The following is a 17,655-nucleotide window of genomic DNA, read 5'->3' as shown; positions in this document are numbered from 1 at the left end:
CCCTGGTCCTAATGTGTGTTACTGTGAACAGTTCATCAGGTGGAAGATGAAACGATCTCCAAAAGACATAAAGTTAAACATGAATCACTCTTTTATCAATATTTCCATCAATATCAGTGTATTATTGTAGTTTTCTACAGTTTCAGAGTGAAAAAGGGAAACAAAGCAGCAGCAGCAACAGAATGAGAAACCAGGAGACTGGAGCTCTCAGAGAACTTTGACCAAGGTATCAGACTAGAGATTTACTATTTACACACTGGGAGAGTTTAAGGGACATTTTCCTTTTCTGGCAGTTTGAACATGGACAAGATGAAAATAAAATAATACATATAGTTTAAAATGTAAAGTGAATGTGTCATCTGTAACTTTATGTCTTTAGGATCATTTCATCTTCCACTTGATGAACTGTTCATGTTAACACACATTTGACAAACTTTTGCATAATACTGTATATAAAACATACATATTATAAAAATATATAAATGTAGGTAACACTTTACAATAAGGGTCCCTTAATTAACGTTAGTTAGTACATTATTAAGAATTAATTAACTGTTTACAGATATATTAACAGTCATTATGTATTACTTAGGATTAGGAAACACATTAATTAATGTAGCCTATTAGTAAGCAGTTAATTAATGTTTACTACTCAAAGTTAGTTAATAAATTATGAAGTAATAATAAAAGTTGAATAATGTAATTAGTTATCATTATGTATGCATTACTCAGCATTAATTAACACATTAGTTTATATATCAATGCTTAATAATGTACTAACTAACGTTAATTAAGGGACCCTTATTGTAAAGTGTTACCCAAAACGGTATATAATACATACATATTCATATTTTTATGTCTTTAGTTTGAATCTACAATGTAGAAAGTGATAAAAATAAAGAAAAAACATGGTTTTGTGTCCAAACCTTTGTCTGTCAGTGTGAGTTTTCAAACCAACTTGTGAAGTAAATTCAACACAGAAACAACACAGAGTCAGGTGATCTCTACTTTTATTTAAATTAAAACCATATAGGACTTCTTTTAAAGCATTTTAATATTTACCAAAAAAACACTAACCGTTTTTTTTTTTTCTTCTGAATTAGATTTTCGTCTCTCATTAATAATAATCACTATATATCCATACTGTAGGTGCTATAGGCAGAGGAACAGAGGGAGCAGAGTCATATCTAACAAACTGGTTGTAAACAGAAGTCAAGGCACAGACAAACTGCAACAGACGAGTCGAGGTCCTAGAAAAGTGACAGGATGTTAGCTACACACACACTTTAAATATCCGTTAGAATCAGCTCTGCCTTTTTTTTTAATCTTTTTTTTTCTTATATATTTTTTTTAACCTTTTATTTATTTTTTTGTTTCATTTTTTAGGAATGTTAGATAATTTGTGCAGATTACAGAGCTAATATTTGTCATGTTGAGTCATGCAGAACAACAATACACGGCGGTTTTGGCTATGAATGATGAACATACAGTATGTAAACATTATTATTAAAAAAAAAAAGCACTTTTATTCCTTTTATTAATCATCATATTCTCTGTCCAGGCCTGACGACTGTGCTTCATCTCTTTTAAAAAATAAGCTTCACGTGATTAAAAGTTTAATAATAATTTGCACATCTGAATCTCTAAAAGTAAAATGAATGCATCTTCTTATATAAAAAAGTTTCCTTTGCTTCCTCTAGTAAATTGAAAATAAACATGATAAGACATAAAGAACAAAAAATACAAAATAAATGTTGATTTTTTTTTTTTTTTTTTTCTGTTTTTCGTTGTTTTTTCGTGGTCGCAGCCCAGAGAAGAGTCGAGCGGATCAGAAACGGTTGAAGTTGTGCAGAGCTCGTCGACTCCTCTGTCTCTTAGGTGTCTTTATAAAAAGCAGGTCAAAGGTCAAAGGTCAAAGCAGAATGGTGGTTGGCCAGTGCAGAGTCATTCATGACGTGTGTGTGTGTGTGTGTGTTCGTTCCCCCGTCGATCGATGTGTGTGTGGTCATCAGAACTGTTCAAGTGATCTGAGAGAGAAGAGACAAGAACACACAAGAAGATTCATTACCAAACCAATACAAGGCTAGTAGAGGTTTTAAAGGGATAGTTCAACATTTTGTCATATTGGCAGAGCCGTGAGCTGCTCAGAGCTACGCTACGGATGCTAATGGGATTTCTTGGTTTCCCTCATCAAATACACAATCCAACAACTCCACAACGCTCTGGTGGACAAGTTGTGAGCTGCACATTCACCACGCTATGAGATAATAACACAACGTTACCACACAGAGTTGTTGTAGAGGGAAATACAGAGACTGTTGATGAAAAACTGTCCCTGAAGGCAACGTGCATCAGTGGTTTTGCATGCATTTCCCTCTAAAACAACTCTGTGTGGTAACGTTGTGTTATTATCTCATAGCGTGGTGAATGTGCAGCTCACAACTTGTCCACCAGAGCGTTGTGGAGTTGTTGGATTGTGTATTTGATGAGTTTGATGAGGGAAACCAAGAAATCCCATAATGAGCCTCCGTAGCGTAGCTCTGAGCAGCTCACGGCTCTGCTCCGCCGTTCTAAAAACAGCTTGCACCGACAATTAAAGGTAACGAACCTACTGCTATGACTATAGGGATTATGGCAATGGGCCAATTTCAGTTTAGTTTTACTTGGTTCAACACGTTTTAGTTTAGTTTTTATTGAGTCTTAATTTTTTCAGGAAGTTTCTCTGAAGATGACATTTCAAATGTATGGGATTTTTGTCTTTTAGTTTCCTCCTACTAATCTTCCCATCAGTTCCATCACAGTCGTCTCTTATCTACCTGGGGGGTCGTATAGATATTAACATATATATTAATATAGATATTGAGATGTCGAGTTTTCTTCCTTCAACTTTAGACATTTCTACGAAAACCAAAACTGAGCTGATTTTATCTGTGAGTCAGTTTAGTTTTAGTTTTGCATTGTTCATTATAGATTTTACTTTGTTTTATTTCAGTTAACTACATTAATATTTTAGTCTCAGTTTAGTTTTAGTGAACTATGATAACCCTGTTCCATACAAATCATTGTGATTAACGATTTAATTGTCTTTTTCTGATCGTTTTATGCCACTATTATAGTATAAGTCTGAACATAGTTTAATAATACACATGCACCTAATGAACAAGAAGAAGAAGTAGAGACATTTATTGGCTTTAAACATTGGAACATTTAACTTTTTCTCACTGTATATGGTAATGCAGTAAAGTCAAGGCTTTTTGGGAGGAAGTTAGAAGAACAACTAAAAAAGTTATTTCAAAAATCCTTTTAATGGATCCTGCCCTTTTATATTTAAGAATTACTGAATATCCCAAAGACCTCAGGTTCACCTGGAAGGAACAAATTATGCTAGATATACACACTAGATATGTGCTTTTTACTGCTAAAAATTCAATTGCAAGTAGCCTATTATTACAGTCTGGGTCGGGCAGATGTCTGCAACCTTCCTCTGGAAAAAAAACATGTATGTAGAGAGGCAGGCAGGAGTTGTTTCAGAAGGTCTGGGGACGGTTTGCTTTGTTTATAAAAGATCTGCTGCTTGTGGATGAAGAAGACTGAGCATAAATCAATGAAAACCTCACAAATAAAACAAAAATAATTAAGGAACTTTAATTTATAAAGAGTTTGGGGACTCTGAATGTAACTTGTTTCTTGTCTGAGAGCCTTTTGTTTGTTTAATGTTCTGTTTTCTCATGTATTTATTGGATTTTTCAACATATTAAATCAGTTTGTTTTGTTTATTTAGTTGTGTTTTTATATCGTGCTGTTCCTGGACTGTTGAAGCCACATCTGTATCTCTGAAACTCTGATATATGCACATGTGGTTCCAACATGTAAAATACTAATAAAGACAGTGTTTCTGTTTGTCTTTGGGCTTTGACACTAAATCTACGATGGTCAAAGGGTCAAAAAGGTGATAAATCACTGTGATGGGGTGATGACCTCACAGACCCACCTGGACTCTCCGTGTTAGAAGAGGCCACAGTCCTTCAGGTTGTTCTTGATGATGACGTCGGTGACGGCGTCGAACACAAACTGCACGTTCTTGGTGTCGGTGGCGCAGGTGAAGTGGGTGTAGATCTCCTTGGTGTCCTTCTTCTTGTTCAGGTCCTCGAACTTGGTCTGGATGTAGGCCTGCGCCTCCTCGTACTTGTTGGGGCCTGAGAGAGACAGACAGATATAAATATATAAATATATATATATAAAACGGAAAGGTGAAATCCGGCGATCTGATTGGTTGTTAACCGTGGTATAATGAGCATATACCACGGCTACTATTCTAAAGCCTTATCACAGCGTAGGCTATCACTCCGCCTCAGGCACGTATGACTGGTATGAATGGAAGTTGTTGTCATGTATCCATGACAACGGACTGTTGCAGTCCGTAGCAAAAGAAAGTTGATGTTTTTACGATGTTAAAAAATGGATAAAAGTAGTTGAATCCACATGTTTAAGGTGAACTTTGACCTCCAGAGGGTTAACAATGGTAGAGGGGACTGAGCAGTGAATTCACCTGAAAAAAAGCGGAGGAAAAGACGAGATGCAGAGCTAACTAGGAGCTAACGTCTGGAGAGGTGGGACTATTTTTTCCACAGTGAGGCTATTTTATTGGATAATATGTATTTCTGGTTGAATAAAACTACAGGAAATTGATTGTGTATTCCTCTTTCATATTGTCATTATTGGTAACCGTTTTATAAAAGCAATATATCACTCCAGTCCGTGGCTTCGCGTCGGGCCGAACAACGCCCCTTAGCCGTGGTATAATGAGCATATACCATGGACTGGAGTGATATATTGCTTAAATATATATATAGAGAGAGACAGAGACAGAGACAGAGACAGAGACAAAGAGGAGGTTAAAACCTGTCGACAGCTGGTCAGTCTTCATCACTCTCTTTTATTATTTTAATATTTGAGTTTATAATGTTTGCGATCAGATTCTCTGAACTGATTTCTCTGCAGCGTCTAGTGCACAAACACAGAAGACATTTAACAGCTGGAAGGTGTTTGTTGTTATAAACCTACTGATGGAAAAACACACACAAAAAGCTGCTGCTACTACAACAAGGCTAGAAACAGAGATCTCATTTTCCATGTCTGTGCTTCAGGACACTTGGGTCAGTAGGACCAGCAGTATGGAGCTGCAGTATCTGGATGTTTCATAGTGTGAGTTTTGGACCAGGGGTTTTCATAGTGTGAAAGAGTGAGCCCCCCTTTAAAGAAAAATTAACAGCTGTGCATTCATTAAACATAATTGGTCTTTCCTGTAGGATTTGTTTGATTTACAAGCTTGTTTCTCAGCAAATATTAATTATCATGGCAACATAAAGCACTGATGAATAAACCTAAACATTGATATAGAACTCTGTAACACTCATCACACAAGCAGCTACATGCTCTGTGTTCCCCATCTGTGAAGCAGACAGTCTGAGGTTGAAGTTTATATCAATGAAGTGCACCGATGACACTGTGACAGGTCTCCACTACGTCTTGACCACATGTGGCTGTTCAGCTGTAGTAGAGGAAAACTCTGCTGTTTACAGCTCCGCCACAACGTGCAGCTTTTTTTTAAATAGGAGCTCCGGTATATTGCGGCTTTATGTGGGAGGACACGCGGTGATCCAATGTATTTATCTGAGCTTGGTCACAGTGAGAGGCACCGGGTCGCTTTGAGCTGCTTCATATGAAGTTATACCTGACGCTCTTCTTTTTCTAACCAGAATACAGGAGTTCCACAGCCGACGTAGCGCTACATTGAGCCGAGCCTGAGGCCGGCTCAGCTCCTCTCTCCCTGACACATCAGTCGAACATAATCGCAGCCTGTGTGTTACAAGATCAAGTTTTATCACATTGCAGTATAATTGCAAATTATACTGCAAAAAAAAATCATTTAGCCCTACGTATGTGCAAGTGACATGTAACTCATATTTTGTTTGAATATTTACAGTTTTTCTTTTTCTCATGTAGCGCCCCACCCCAAAACTCTCTGGCGCCCCCCAGGGGAGGCGCGCCCCACAGTTTGAAAAACGCTGTTTTAGATGATTAAGTGAACTCTATCCACCGCCATTATATAAAAACCCGTTGGCAGCCGGACCCCCCCTGGAACTCCTACAGAGTTTTGATGACTCTGAAAGTTCTCCAAACTCTTCCTTGGCATGACGGGGAGGAGACAATTGGTGAATTATCGTGAAGTATCCCTTTAAATTCCATTAAGTTTGCTGTGAGCTGCTGTGAGAAGATGAAGATGAAGATGAAGATGAAGATGGATGTGGATGTGTTGTGAGGTGTGTGTATGTTACCAGAGTACTCGGGGAAGCAGATAGTCAGCGGGCTGTGGGCGATCTTCTCCTCAAACAGGTCCTTCTTGTTGAGGAAGAGGATGATGGACGTGTCCGTGAACCACTTGTTGTTGCAGATGGAGTCAAACAGCTTCATGCTCTCGTGCATCCGGTTCTGGAGCCCAGACAAAACCACATTATTATTATTATTAATAAACAAAAGATTAATAAGAACTGGACAGGGAAAGCTGTAATACATGGTGTTCATTCCTACATCTTGCAAGTCTGGTTTTGATTTGATCTGCTGCCATGTGCCAAGATCAGATATTTTGTTGCTTTGCATTATGAATTCAGGCTGTAGATATTCCCAAATAGATAATATCAAGAAAAGTCAAATACCAATGAGAGATGTTAAGCGTGTGCGGTGGTTTCCGTCTTATTGCAATGATCTGTTTTGCTGCAGTTGGGCCAGCAAGTAGGCTAGTATTCGTTTCTGACACTGTGGTAAATTGATTGTGGATAGGGTATTTAAAGGATAATTACCGTTTTTTTTACAATCTGGACCTTATTTCTAGCATAAAATACAATCATTTACTCACCCAGATAACTTTGGTGTCATTACAAGTCGTTCTGATGAAATTATAAGTAAAACAAAATTTATGATTTTTGGGAACTGTAAAACAGATACAGTAGTTAAATTGAGAATAGAGGATACAGAAATTGAAAGGGTGTTTGAAACAAAATTTTTAGGTGTCATTATGGACCATAAACTGAATTGGAAAATGCATATGAATCATGTCAAATCAAAATTAGCCAAATCAATCGCCATATTATACAAGGTAAAAGATATGTTGAACCAGCGTGCTTTGTATATTCTGTATTGTACAATGTTTGTTCCTTACATAACGTACTGTCCAGAAATATGGGGGAATGCATATCCTACCCATACTAAACCCATCTTTATTCTTCAAAAAAGAGCTGTAAAGATGATCACTAAGTCAAATTATAGACAACCATCAAATGAATTATTTATTAAATTAAGGGCCTTCAAATTTATGGATTTAGTGGATTATAAAATAGCATTGATAATGTACAATGTGTATAAAAACTTGTTACCTTGTAAAATTGTAATCATGTTTAAAAAAAGGGAATGTAGATATGAGCTCCGAGGGAAACGCATGATGGAAAAAACTAAGTCCAGGACTAAAATAAAAGATCAATGTATTTCTGTAAGGAGTGTAAATATATGGAATGCACTTGACGACGATTTGAAGATGTGACAGTCAATTTATGAATTCAAACGTTTGCATATTTGATAAATATGAGAGATGTGGTTGACGTAGCTGACACTATTATGGAATTATGTTTTGGGATTTTGTGCAAAACAATATTATTTCTGTTTGATGTTTTGAATGATGTGATCTGATGAAGTTGATCATGTAAGAAGGGTAGGGAGGCGAAAATAAGCGATAGCTTCAGCCTATTCCTTTTCGGTTTGGCTCTTTTCTAGTTGAACTGATGTTTTCTGTTGGACTTTTAACTTTGAATGACCTGACCCAAATAAACACATTTTCATTCATTTCATTCATTCATTATTATCCTTTAATATGAGCGTTTGAGGGTTTACTGCTATATTTAGTGCCGTTATAGAAGACAATGCAGCTGCAATATTTATATATTTATTAGTTTTTATTAGAGTGTAGTGTGTGAAAGTGGGCAGAGCTTGACTGACCATCTCCTCGTCCTCGGCCAGCACCAGGTCGTAGGCGCTCATCGCCACGCAGAAGATGATGGCCGTCACGCCCTCGAAGCAGTGGATCCACTTCTTCCTCTCGGAGCGCTGGCCGCCCACGTCAAACATCCTGCACACACACACACACACACACACACACACACACAGTGTAAACATGTCGTTACAGCAGCCGATGGACACAACACAGACACACACTGAACAGGTTCTTCATCTGAGACTGTGTGTGTGGGGAGAAACAGGTGGAAAGACACACACACACACACACAGACACAACAGACACACACACACACAAACACACACACACACACTGAGCTGGTTGTAGCAGTGAGTCAGTGTGTGTCCATAGATCAGAGCTGCAGACGCTGCAGGTAAACACACTCTGCTTTATGTGACTCCACACGGAAATAAAATATATTAAGACATAAATATGAGACTTAAATGTTACACACACACACACACACACACACACACACACACACACACACACAGCAGACCCAGAAACACACACACACACACACACACATTCCCGCTGCCTCGACAGTGAAGTCTGATTCATTCTGATAAATCTCTGTGACATTTTACAAACATTTTCCTGGTTTCAAAGCCTCAGTGTCTCCATCTGATATCTGTCTGTCTGTGTGTGTGTGTGTGTGTGTGTGTGTGTGTGTCTGTGTGTGTGTGTGTGTGTGTCTCTCTGTGTGTGTATGTGTGATGATTAACAATGAAGAAATGCACACAATGAGAAAACAGAGTGTTGAAACAAATCAACTTCTGAGGAACAGACAACAGACAGGGAGGTTTCTGTCTCTACACGTTTTCTTTCATTACACAGACACAGACACACACACACACACACACACACACACACACATACACACACACACCTCTGCAGTGTGTGAGCTAACAGATGAAGTGTGTGTTTACTAACGGGCAGAAACAAGACAAAGTTTCTCAGCAGCTCCATGAATCTGAAACTTGAACAAGTTGTTCAAACGGATGAAACGTGCACAGAAACTTAAAGGGATAGTTCAACATTTTGGCAAATTCATTCAAAACTGCTGATGCGTGTTGCCTTCAGGGACAGTTTTTCATCAAGCAGTCTCTGTATTTCCCTCTAAAACAACTCTGTGTGGTAACGTTGTGTTATTATCTCATAGTGTGGTGAATGTGCAGCTCACAACTTGTCCACCAGAGCGTTGTGGAGTTGTTGGATTGTGTATTTGATGAGTTTGATGATGAGGGAAACCAAGAAATCCCATAATGAGCCTCCGTAGCGTAGCTCTGAGCAGCTCACGGCTCTGCTCCGCCGTTCTAAAAACAGCTTGCACCGACAATTAAAGGTAACGAACCTACTGCTATGACTATAGGGATTATGGCAATGGGCCAGTTTGGCAAAATGTTGAAATATCCCTTTAATGTGCACAGAAACTGACCAACATGTCTGACTCACACGTGCACTGATAAATCCTCTAATCCTGGTCGTTATGATTAAAACTCAGCGGTTCAAACTCATGAAGGCACTTTCTTGTGTCACAGGTGAGCTGATGATGTCACCACCTGATGACATCACCACCTGTCTGATGACATCACCAGGTGTCTGATGACATCACCGTGTCTTACTTGAAGTGCAGGTCCTTGAAGGTGAAGTGCGTCTCCACGATGCCGGTGGTCTTGACCCGGGTCCTCAGGACGTCCTGCTGCGTGGGGATGTAGTCGGGTTTGGCTATTCTCTCCAGGTCGTTCAGGTAACTGAGGGGGGGGAGAGGATGCTGCATTAAAGGGACAGTCCAACATTTAGTCAGATTCACTACGCTATGAGATAATCATGTAACATTACGTAATATTACAACACATGAAGCAAATACTCTGAACTACTTTCTCTTCTGAAATCCCTCCGCCCAGCAGCAGCCGTGTCTGGAATGTAGTTCCGGCTGCATTTCCCTCTACAACAACTCTGTGTGGTAACGTTGTGTTATTATCTCATAGCGTGGTGAATGTGCAGCTCACAACTTGTCCACCAGAGCGTTGTGGAGTTGTTGGATTGTGTATTTGATGAGTTTGATGAGGGACAGGGGACCTGTACCGTTCACCTCCATTGTGTTCACTGAGCAGCTTATACTTATACTTCAGCTTTATTGTCCTCGAGGGGAAATTCATGTTGCAGAAAGGTAAAAAAAAAAAACACACAGAACATATAGAGCACATCCACACAACATTGAAATGACAAGTATCCCAGAGGGAAAACTGGGAGCTGTTCCATACAATCGAAAATAAATAAGTAAGTAAATAAATAAATAGATAAGTAAGTAAGTGGGGTGTATCATGACTGTTTAGAATTTGAATTAAGTTGGGTAATGGCTTGTGTTATGAATGAGTTTTTCAGTCTATTTGATCTGGCTTTTGGCAATCTAAATCTCCTGCCAGAGGGAGGAGATTGCACGTCCAGCTCACGTCTCTGCCCCGCCCATCTCAAAACAACATGCACCGATAATTAAAGGTGATGAACCTACTGCCATGGGACTATAGGGGTTATGGTGAGAGGAGGATCTGACTAACATGTTGAACTGTCCCTTTAAGGAGGAAGCTGATGGTGATGTGAGGTGAGGTGTGTGCTGCTCTGTTCCTTCACACCCTCCTGACAGGAACTCTGCAGCTTCTGTAGCAGCTTCGTGTCGTCTCAACACACACGATCTAACTCATCATCACTTCACACCCAGGTCACATGCCGCCTCGCTCCGCTCATGAATAATTCACGAATAATAATGAACGAATAATTAATGAGTGCAGGTTTTTTTGATCAGTTTGATCTATTAGTGGACTTGCACACGGCTCTTGAATGGATCTAAATATCGTCTGAATGACTCCACAGTTCTATGTGAGAGGAGGAAACGACTGTGAGAAGATGGAGCAGCATCTGAACCAAGTGAAAACACGACGACACAGAAATCTTCCAAAGAAACAGAGAAAGCTGAGTAATAACCATCATGACTCTGGAGCTGATTATAGAAACACTACGACACAGTGGTTTCACAGTCAAACTCACATTTACACACGATTTAATCACTGACTCACAGCTCACTGACATCAGCATGAAGATTTAGTTGTGAATCAATTTAATCGTTAAAATAAATGTAATTTAAGAGAATTCAGTTTGTTTCCTCTGAAGGTTTCTGCTCCGAGCTTCAGACAGGAAGTGAAACCAGCTCTGAACCAGATGTTTCTACCTGAACCAGATGTTTCTACATGAACCAGATGTTTCTACATGAACCAGATGTTTCTACATGAACCAGATGTTTCTACCTGAACCAGATGTTTCTATCTGAACCAGATGTTTCTACCTGAACCAGATGTTTCTACATGAACCAGATGTTTCTATCTGAACCAGATGTTTCTACATGAACCAGATGTTTCTACATGAACCAGATGTTTCTATCTGAACCAGATGTTTCTACCTAAACCAGATGTTTCTACATGAACCGGATGTTTCTACCTGAACCGGATGTTTCTACCTGAACCAGATGTTTCTATCTGAACCAGATGTTTCTACCTGAACCAGATGTTTCTACATGAACCAGATGTTTCTATCTGAACCAGATGTTTCTACCTGAACCAGATGTTTCTATCTGAACCAGATGTTTCTACCTGAACCAGATGTTTCTATCTGAACCAGATGTTTCTACCTGAACCAGATGTTTCTACATGAATCAGATGTTTCTATCTGAACCAGATGTTTCTACCTGAACCAGATGTTTCTACATGAACCAGATGTTTCTATCTGAACCAGATGTTTCTACCTGAACCAGATGTTTCTATCTGAACCAGATGTTTCTATCTGAACCAGATGTTTCTACCTGAACCAGATGTTTCTATCTGAACCAGATGTTTCTACCTGAACCAGATGTTTCTACATGAATCAGATGTTTCTACATGAACCAGATGTTTCTACATGAACCAGATGTTTCTATCTGAACCAGATGTTTCTACCTGAACCAGATGTTTCTATCTGAACCAGATGTTTCTACCTGAACCAGATGTTTCTACCTGAACCAGATGTTTCTACCTGAACCAGATGTTTCTACCTGAACCAGATGTTTCTATCTGAACCAGATGTTTCTACCTGAACCAGATGTTTCTACATGAACCAGATGTTTCTACATGAACCAGATGTTTCTACCTGAACCAGATGTTTCTACCTGAACCAGATGTTTCTATCTGAACCAGATGTTTCTACATGAACCAGATGTTTCTATCTGAACCAGATGTTTCTACCTGAACCAGATGTTTCTATCTGAACCAGATGTTTCTATCTGAACCAGATGTTTCTACCTGAACCAGATGTTTCTATCTGAACCAGATGTTTCTACCTGAACCAGATGTTTCTACATGAATCAGATGTTTCTACATGAACCAGATGTTTCTACATGAACCAGATGTTTCTATCTGAACCAGATGTTTCTACCTAAACCAGATGTTTCTACATGAACCGGATGTTTCTACCTGAACCGGATGTTTCTATCTGAACCAGATGTTTCTACCTGAACCAGATGTTTCTATCTGAACCAGATGTTTCTACCTGAACCAGATGTTTCTACATGAATCAGATGTTTCTACATGAACCAGATGTTTCTACATGAACCAGATGTTTCTATCTGAACCAGATGTTTCTACCTAAACCAGATGTTTCTACATGAACCAGATGTTTCTACATGAACCGGATGTTTCTATCTGAACCACATGTTTCTACATGAACCAGATGTTTCTATCTACCTGAACCAGATGTTTCTACCTGAACCAGATGTTTCTATCTGAACCAGATGTTTCTACCTAGACCAGATGTTTTAGTCCGAATTTAGTCCGACTCTCAAACTTCAGAATAAAATCTATTTATCAACTTCCTCCAGTCTAAGAATCACTGCTCCTCCTACAGATGTTTCAGAGACTTCCAGATGTTTCAGAGACCTCCAGATGTTTCAGAGACCTCCAGATGTTTCAGAGACTTCCAGATGTTTCAGAGACCTCCAGATGTTTCAGAGACCTCCAGAGGTTTCAGAGACATCCAGATGTTTCAGAGACTTCCAGATGTTTCAGAGACCAACAGATGTTCCTCAGTGTGAGGAGCTGACAGGAGGAGATGAGACGGAGCAGAAGGAAGTTCTGTCTTCGTTTGGACAGAGCAGCTTTCATCTTTGTCTCTGTTTAGACGTCGTCTCACCAACAATGTTAACGCTGAATTAATGAACTGAAAACATTTATTTTAGATTCATTCCCAATGTAAATATTTAGTATTATTTTATAGATTATTGTCAAAATACAGTTGAATATAAACTCCCATTGGTCATTTAACTGTTCACTGAGATGTTTCTATATTCTTAGAGAAGGTGATTGGTCGTTCCTATGGACTCGTGGAAGTGACGTCATCTAAAACTCAGTTTACAGCTCATAGACTGTTGGTGAAGTGTAGGACTGAAGCTGAAGCTGAGTCAGACGCCTGAGAACTGACTGTTAGCTGCAGCTTCAGACAGGAACTCCCACGTCGACTCTTAGTGTGGTTAGGAGGAGTTCTAAGAAGTTTGATGAGTACGGCCCCTGGTGTTTCTACACAGCTGTCGTCTCTTGGTGCAGGTGTAGACAGCTGATTCAAACCCCAACAACTCACCTGAGCACTGCAACCTTTTACTGTAGCACTGTAGCACTCTATTACATTTTATGTAGTTGGTTCTTGTTTGTGTTTCTTATTCCATCTTAGCACAACTCCAACAAGAAACCCTGCTCTGGTTCTTGCATTGCTGCACCTCCATCTCATCTCTCCATCCCTGACAGATTTTTTGCGCACTGTAGCACTTTATCACACTGTACTATACTTGGTTTCGTTGTGTTCTCAACCCATCCTAGCACAACTCCATCAAGAAACCCTGTTCTGGTCTTTGCATTGTTGCATCTTCATCCATTTTATCCATCGTAAACAGCCCATCTCACCTAAATTTACTAAATTGCACTATACTTCCTGTTTTTTGTTTCTTTTTTTTGTTTGTTTCTTCATTTGTTTCTTTGTTTTTCATAGTAGTGTCATGTTAACTGTCTCTCTTTGTAGTTTTATTATCTGTTGGTTTCTGTTTGGGTACGTTCCAATTTGTGCACAGATTTTCTGTGTTTCTTGTGTTGTAGGTAGGTGTGTGTGTGTGTGTGTGTGTGTGTGTGTGTGTGTGTGTGTGCAGCACTCACTAGGCTGCAGAGTCGTTGAGCTGGTACTCTCGGGCCCGTGTGAAGCAGCTCTGGACGCCGTTGTCGGCCCAGAGTCTCTGGATGGCGTTGGACAGGTCGTCAGGCAGGATGCCCTGCTCCTCTGCTGCTGCCGACAGGGCAAACAGCTGCCGGGCGTCGTCCTGGCAACCACACACACACACACGGATGTCATCATGTGTAACAACACTGTATCATCATCATCATCATCATCGTGTCCTGCTGACTCTCAGACCAACACTGTGTTTTCATCCAGAGAAATATTCCAGGAGACTTTAATAAATCTGTCTGAGCTGCAGCACACACACACACACACACACACACACACACACACACACACACACACACCAGGAAGTCAAAGTCCTCTTTCCACATAAAACCCTGTTTATCCAGCTGAAGGTCACCTCGACACCTCGAGTCCATCAAACACGAGGACAAACTGCAAAGTGAGGAATAATAATAATAAAATACTATATATACTATACTGTATATAATATATGTGTGTGTGTTTTACTTTAAAGGTATAGTATGTATGAATTCCCCCCATCTAGCGGTGCGGTTGCATATCTGAACGTATTCTTGATGTTGCATTCAGGTGAAATGGGGCAGGCCTGACAACATGTTGTCATGGTGATGTGGTATTGTTTTACCGTCTTTCTCTGGTGGAGTAAAATGACATCCGGTTAGTTTGCCGACGGCCGTCTGCCTGACTGCACCTGAATGCAACACCGGTGCCTCCGTCCTTCCTCACACTACACAGTGGTGACAGTTTTAACAGGCCGTTTCCGTGGTTACCTACGGTCACGATGCGACATGGCCGCCTCGGTTCGGTGCGTCGCCCACTTATGTATTTGTAACGACTTGTAACAACTCATTCTAAGGAACCAGAAAGCTTTACTTTGGATGCAGCGGAGATTCACCTTCAGTCAAATACGGATTTATGAAAGACAGGTTTGATTTTTGATCATAAAAAGACAAATAAGTTACACACTGGGGCTTTAAAGCACATGTTGTATGACGTCACTACACACACACAGTTTATTACCTGCTGCGTACACTGCAAAAACTCAAAATCTTACCAAGAATATTTGTCTTATTTCTAGTCAAAATGTCATTTCTAAGCAAAACAAATCTCATTTCACTTAAAATAAGCCTCATCACATTTAAAAAGCAGCTTGTTTTTAGACACTTTTTACTTTTTTCAAACAGATTTTCACTTGAAATAAGTAGAAAAATCTGATAGTGGAGCAAGTTTTTCTTTCTTATTACAAGCACAAAAAACTTGCTTTAACTGGCAGATTTTTCTACTTATTTCAATTGAAAATTAGTTTGAAACAAGTAAAAAATATCTAAAAACAAGTTAATTTTTAGGTGATGAGTCTTATTTAAAGTGGAAAGAGATTAGTTTTGACTAGAAATGAGACATTTTGACAAGAAATAAGACAAATATTCTTGGAAAGACTTTGAGTTTTTGCAGTGTACGTCACATTTACACACAGATTATCAATGAGAGGAGAGATATCAGACACAGCTGCTCTTTGATTCATCCTCAGTCATTTAGACATTAACGCTCAGACGATCTGTGAATATGAATTCGTTTCTCTGCTCGTGAGTGATGCAGAGTTTTTGTTTCTGTGATCTCATCATCTCTCTGGGTGGTGTGTGTCTGCAGGAAACACACACACACACACACACACAGACAAACACACACACACACACACGGGGACAGAAATACACAGCTCTGCAGGAGAGCATCTTCAGCATCTGCTGCCCACAGTGAATCTGTCTCTGGCTGCAGCAGCGGAGAGAGAGGCTGGTGGTCGGACCCAGGTGGAGGAGACAGAGGGTGTGTGTGTGTGTGTGTGTGTGATTAGTGGAGATTTAATCAGTGGAGCGTCTGCAGCCATATTCTAATAACAGTAAATCTCTGTGCAGCTCCACCCTCGACTGAACCTGCAGGATGTTTACATAACACGCTGCAACATCCACATGGAGAAGTTTGTCTGTTAATGTGTTTAACAGTTCATCAAGTGGAAGATGAAACGATCTCCAAAAGACATAAAGTTAAACATGAAACACTCTTTTCACTTTTTTTTTTATCAATATTTTCATCAACATCAGTGTATTATTGTAGTTTTCTACAGTTTTAGAGTGAAAAAGGGAAACAAAGCAGCAGCAGCAACAGAATTTGAAACCCAGGAGACTGGAGCTCTCAGAGAACTTTGACCAAGGTATCAGACTAGAGATTTACTATTTACTAGGGCTGGGGTTAAAAAAATTCATATTGATCTTCATTTGAAAGATCTGATATTGATTCATTGATCTTTTAATGTACACCACTACACTGTTGCACTGTTTACTTCTGGAGTGGAGCATGTTAAATAAATGTGCATTAATGTAACTGCTTTTCAGTCAATTAAATGTAAATATGAATATTTTTAGTTTCTAGGTTAGATATTTCCATCTTTTTACAATTTGCAACATTAGTTTTGTAAAAAGAACTCTTTCATAACCAAATAAATTGGTATTAAAACTGAAAAACCAGACAGAGTTGTTTTAGAGGGAAATTCATGCTAAACCACTGATGCGCGTTGCCTTCAGGGACAGTTTTTCATCAACAGTCTCTGTATTTCCCTCTAAAACAACTCTGTGTGGTAACGTTGTGTTATTATCTCATAGCGTGGTGAATGTGCAGCTCACAACTTGTCCACCAGAGCGTTGTGGAGTTGTTGGATTGTGTATTTGATGAGTCTGATGAGAAGGGAAACCAAGAAATCCCATAATGAGCCTCCGTAGCGTAGCTCTGAGCAGCTCACGGCTCTGCTCCGCCGTTCTAAAAACAGCTTGCACCGACAATTAAAGGTAACGAACATAGAGGTTTAACTCACAGCTCTGGCCGCCTCCTCGTAGTCGATCTTCAGGTTGGCCATGGCTTTGATGATGGCCATGATGGACTGGATTGTGTTGCTATAGACGACGGCTCGGTACTGTTTACACTCGTCTTCTGAGTATCCGTCCTCGTGGATGATCCTGAACGCAGCACAGAGCGACAGCAGCGTTTAGAAGAAACACACTGATACACACAATAAACACACAATAAACACACAACAATAGTAATGAATGGATGAATCATGTGTCATCCTGTCTCTGTGTTGTGACTGCTGCTGACTTCACATGTGCATCTTATAATAATATCTGTGGTAGTGAAAACTGTGTGCACTGCAAAAACTCTACATCTTACCAAGAATATTTGTCTTTTTTCTAGTCAAAATGTCTCATTTCTAGTCAAAACAAATCTTATTCTACTTAAAATAAGACTCATCACATTTAAAGTAGCTTGTTTTT

At 39.5% G+C, this 17,655-nt stretch overlaps 1 protein-coding gene across 1 annotated transcript in view; it reads right to left on the bottom strand.

Moving 5' to 3' along the window:
* Positions 1–993: 993 nt before the first annotated feature.
* The window catches only part of LOC146986750 (guanine nucleotide-binding protein G(i) subunit alpha-2-like), a 78,325-nt gene continuing 61,663 nt past the window's right edge, over positions 994–17,655 (bottom strand). Inside the window, exons 3-9 of the mRNA XM_085775529.1 lie at positions 17,199–17,340; positions 14,293–14,453; positions 9,691–9,819; positions 8,050–8,179; positions 6,339–6,492; positions 3,992–4,196; positions 994–2,027 (exon numbers count right to left, since the gene is read on the bottom strand). Coding sequence (XP_085631655.1) covers positions 4,006–4,196; positions 6,339–6,492; positions 8,050–8,179; positions 9,691–9,819; positions 14,293–14,453; positions 17,199–17,340 — 907 coding nt within the window. The 3' untranslated portion in view covers positions 994–2,027; positions 3,992–4,005. The remainder of the gene's footprint in view (positions 2,028–3,991; positions 4,197–6,338; positions 6,493–8,049; positions 8,180–9,690; positions 9,820–14,292; positions 14,454–17,198; positions 17,341–17,655) is intronic.

Source organism: Trachurus japonicus, chromosome 5 (assembly GCF_045865225.1).
Source record: "Trachurus japonicus isolate A0001 chromosome 5, Traja_1.0".
In the NCBI taxonomy this organism is placed as follows: Eukaryota; Metazoa; Chordata; class Actinopteri; order Carangiformes; family Carangidae; genus Trachurus; species Trachurus japonicus.
This window is presented reverse-complemented; position numbering and strand designations above follow the sequence as displayed.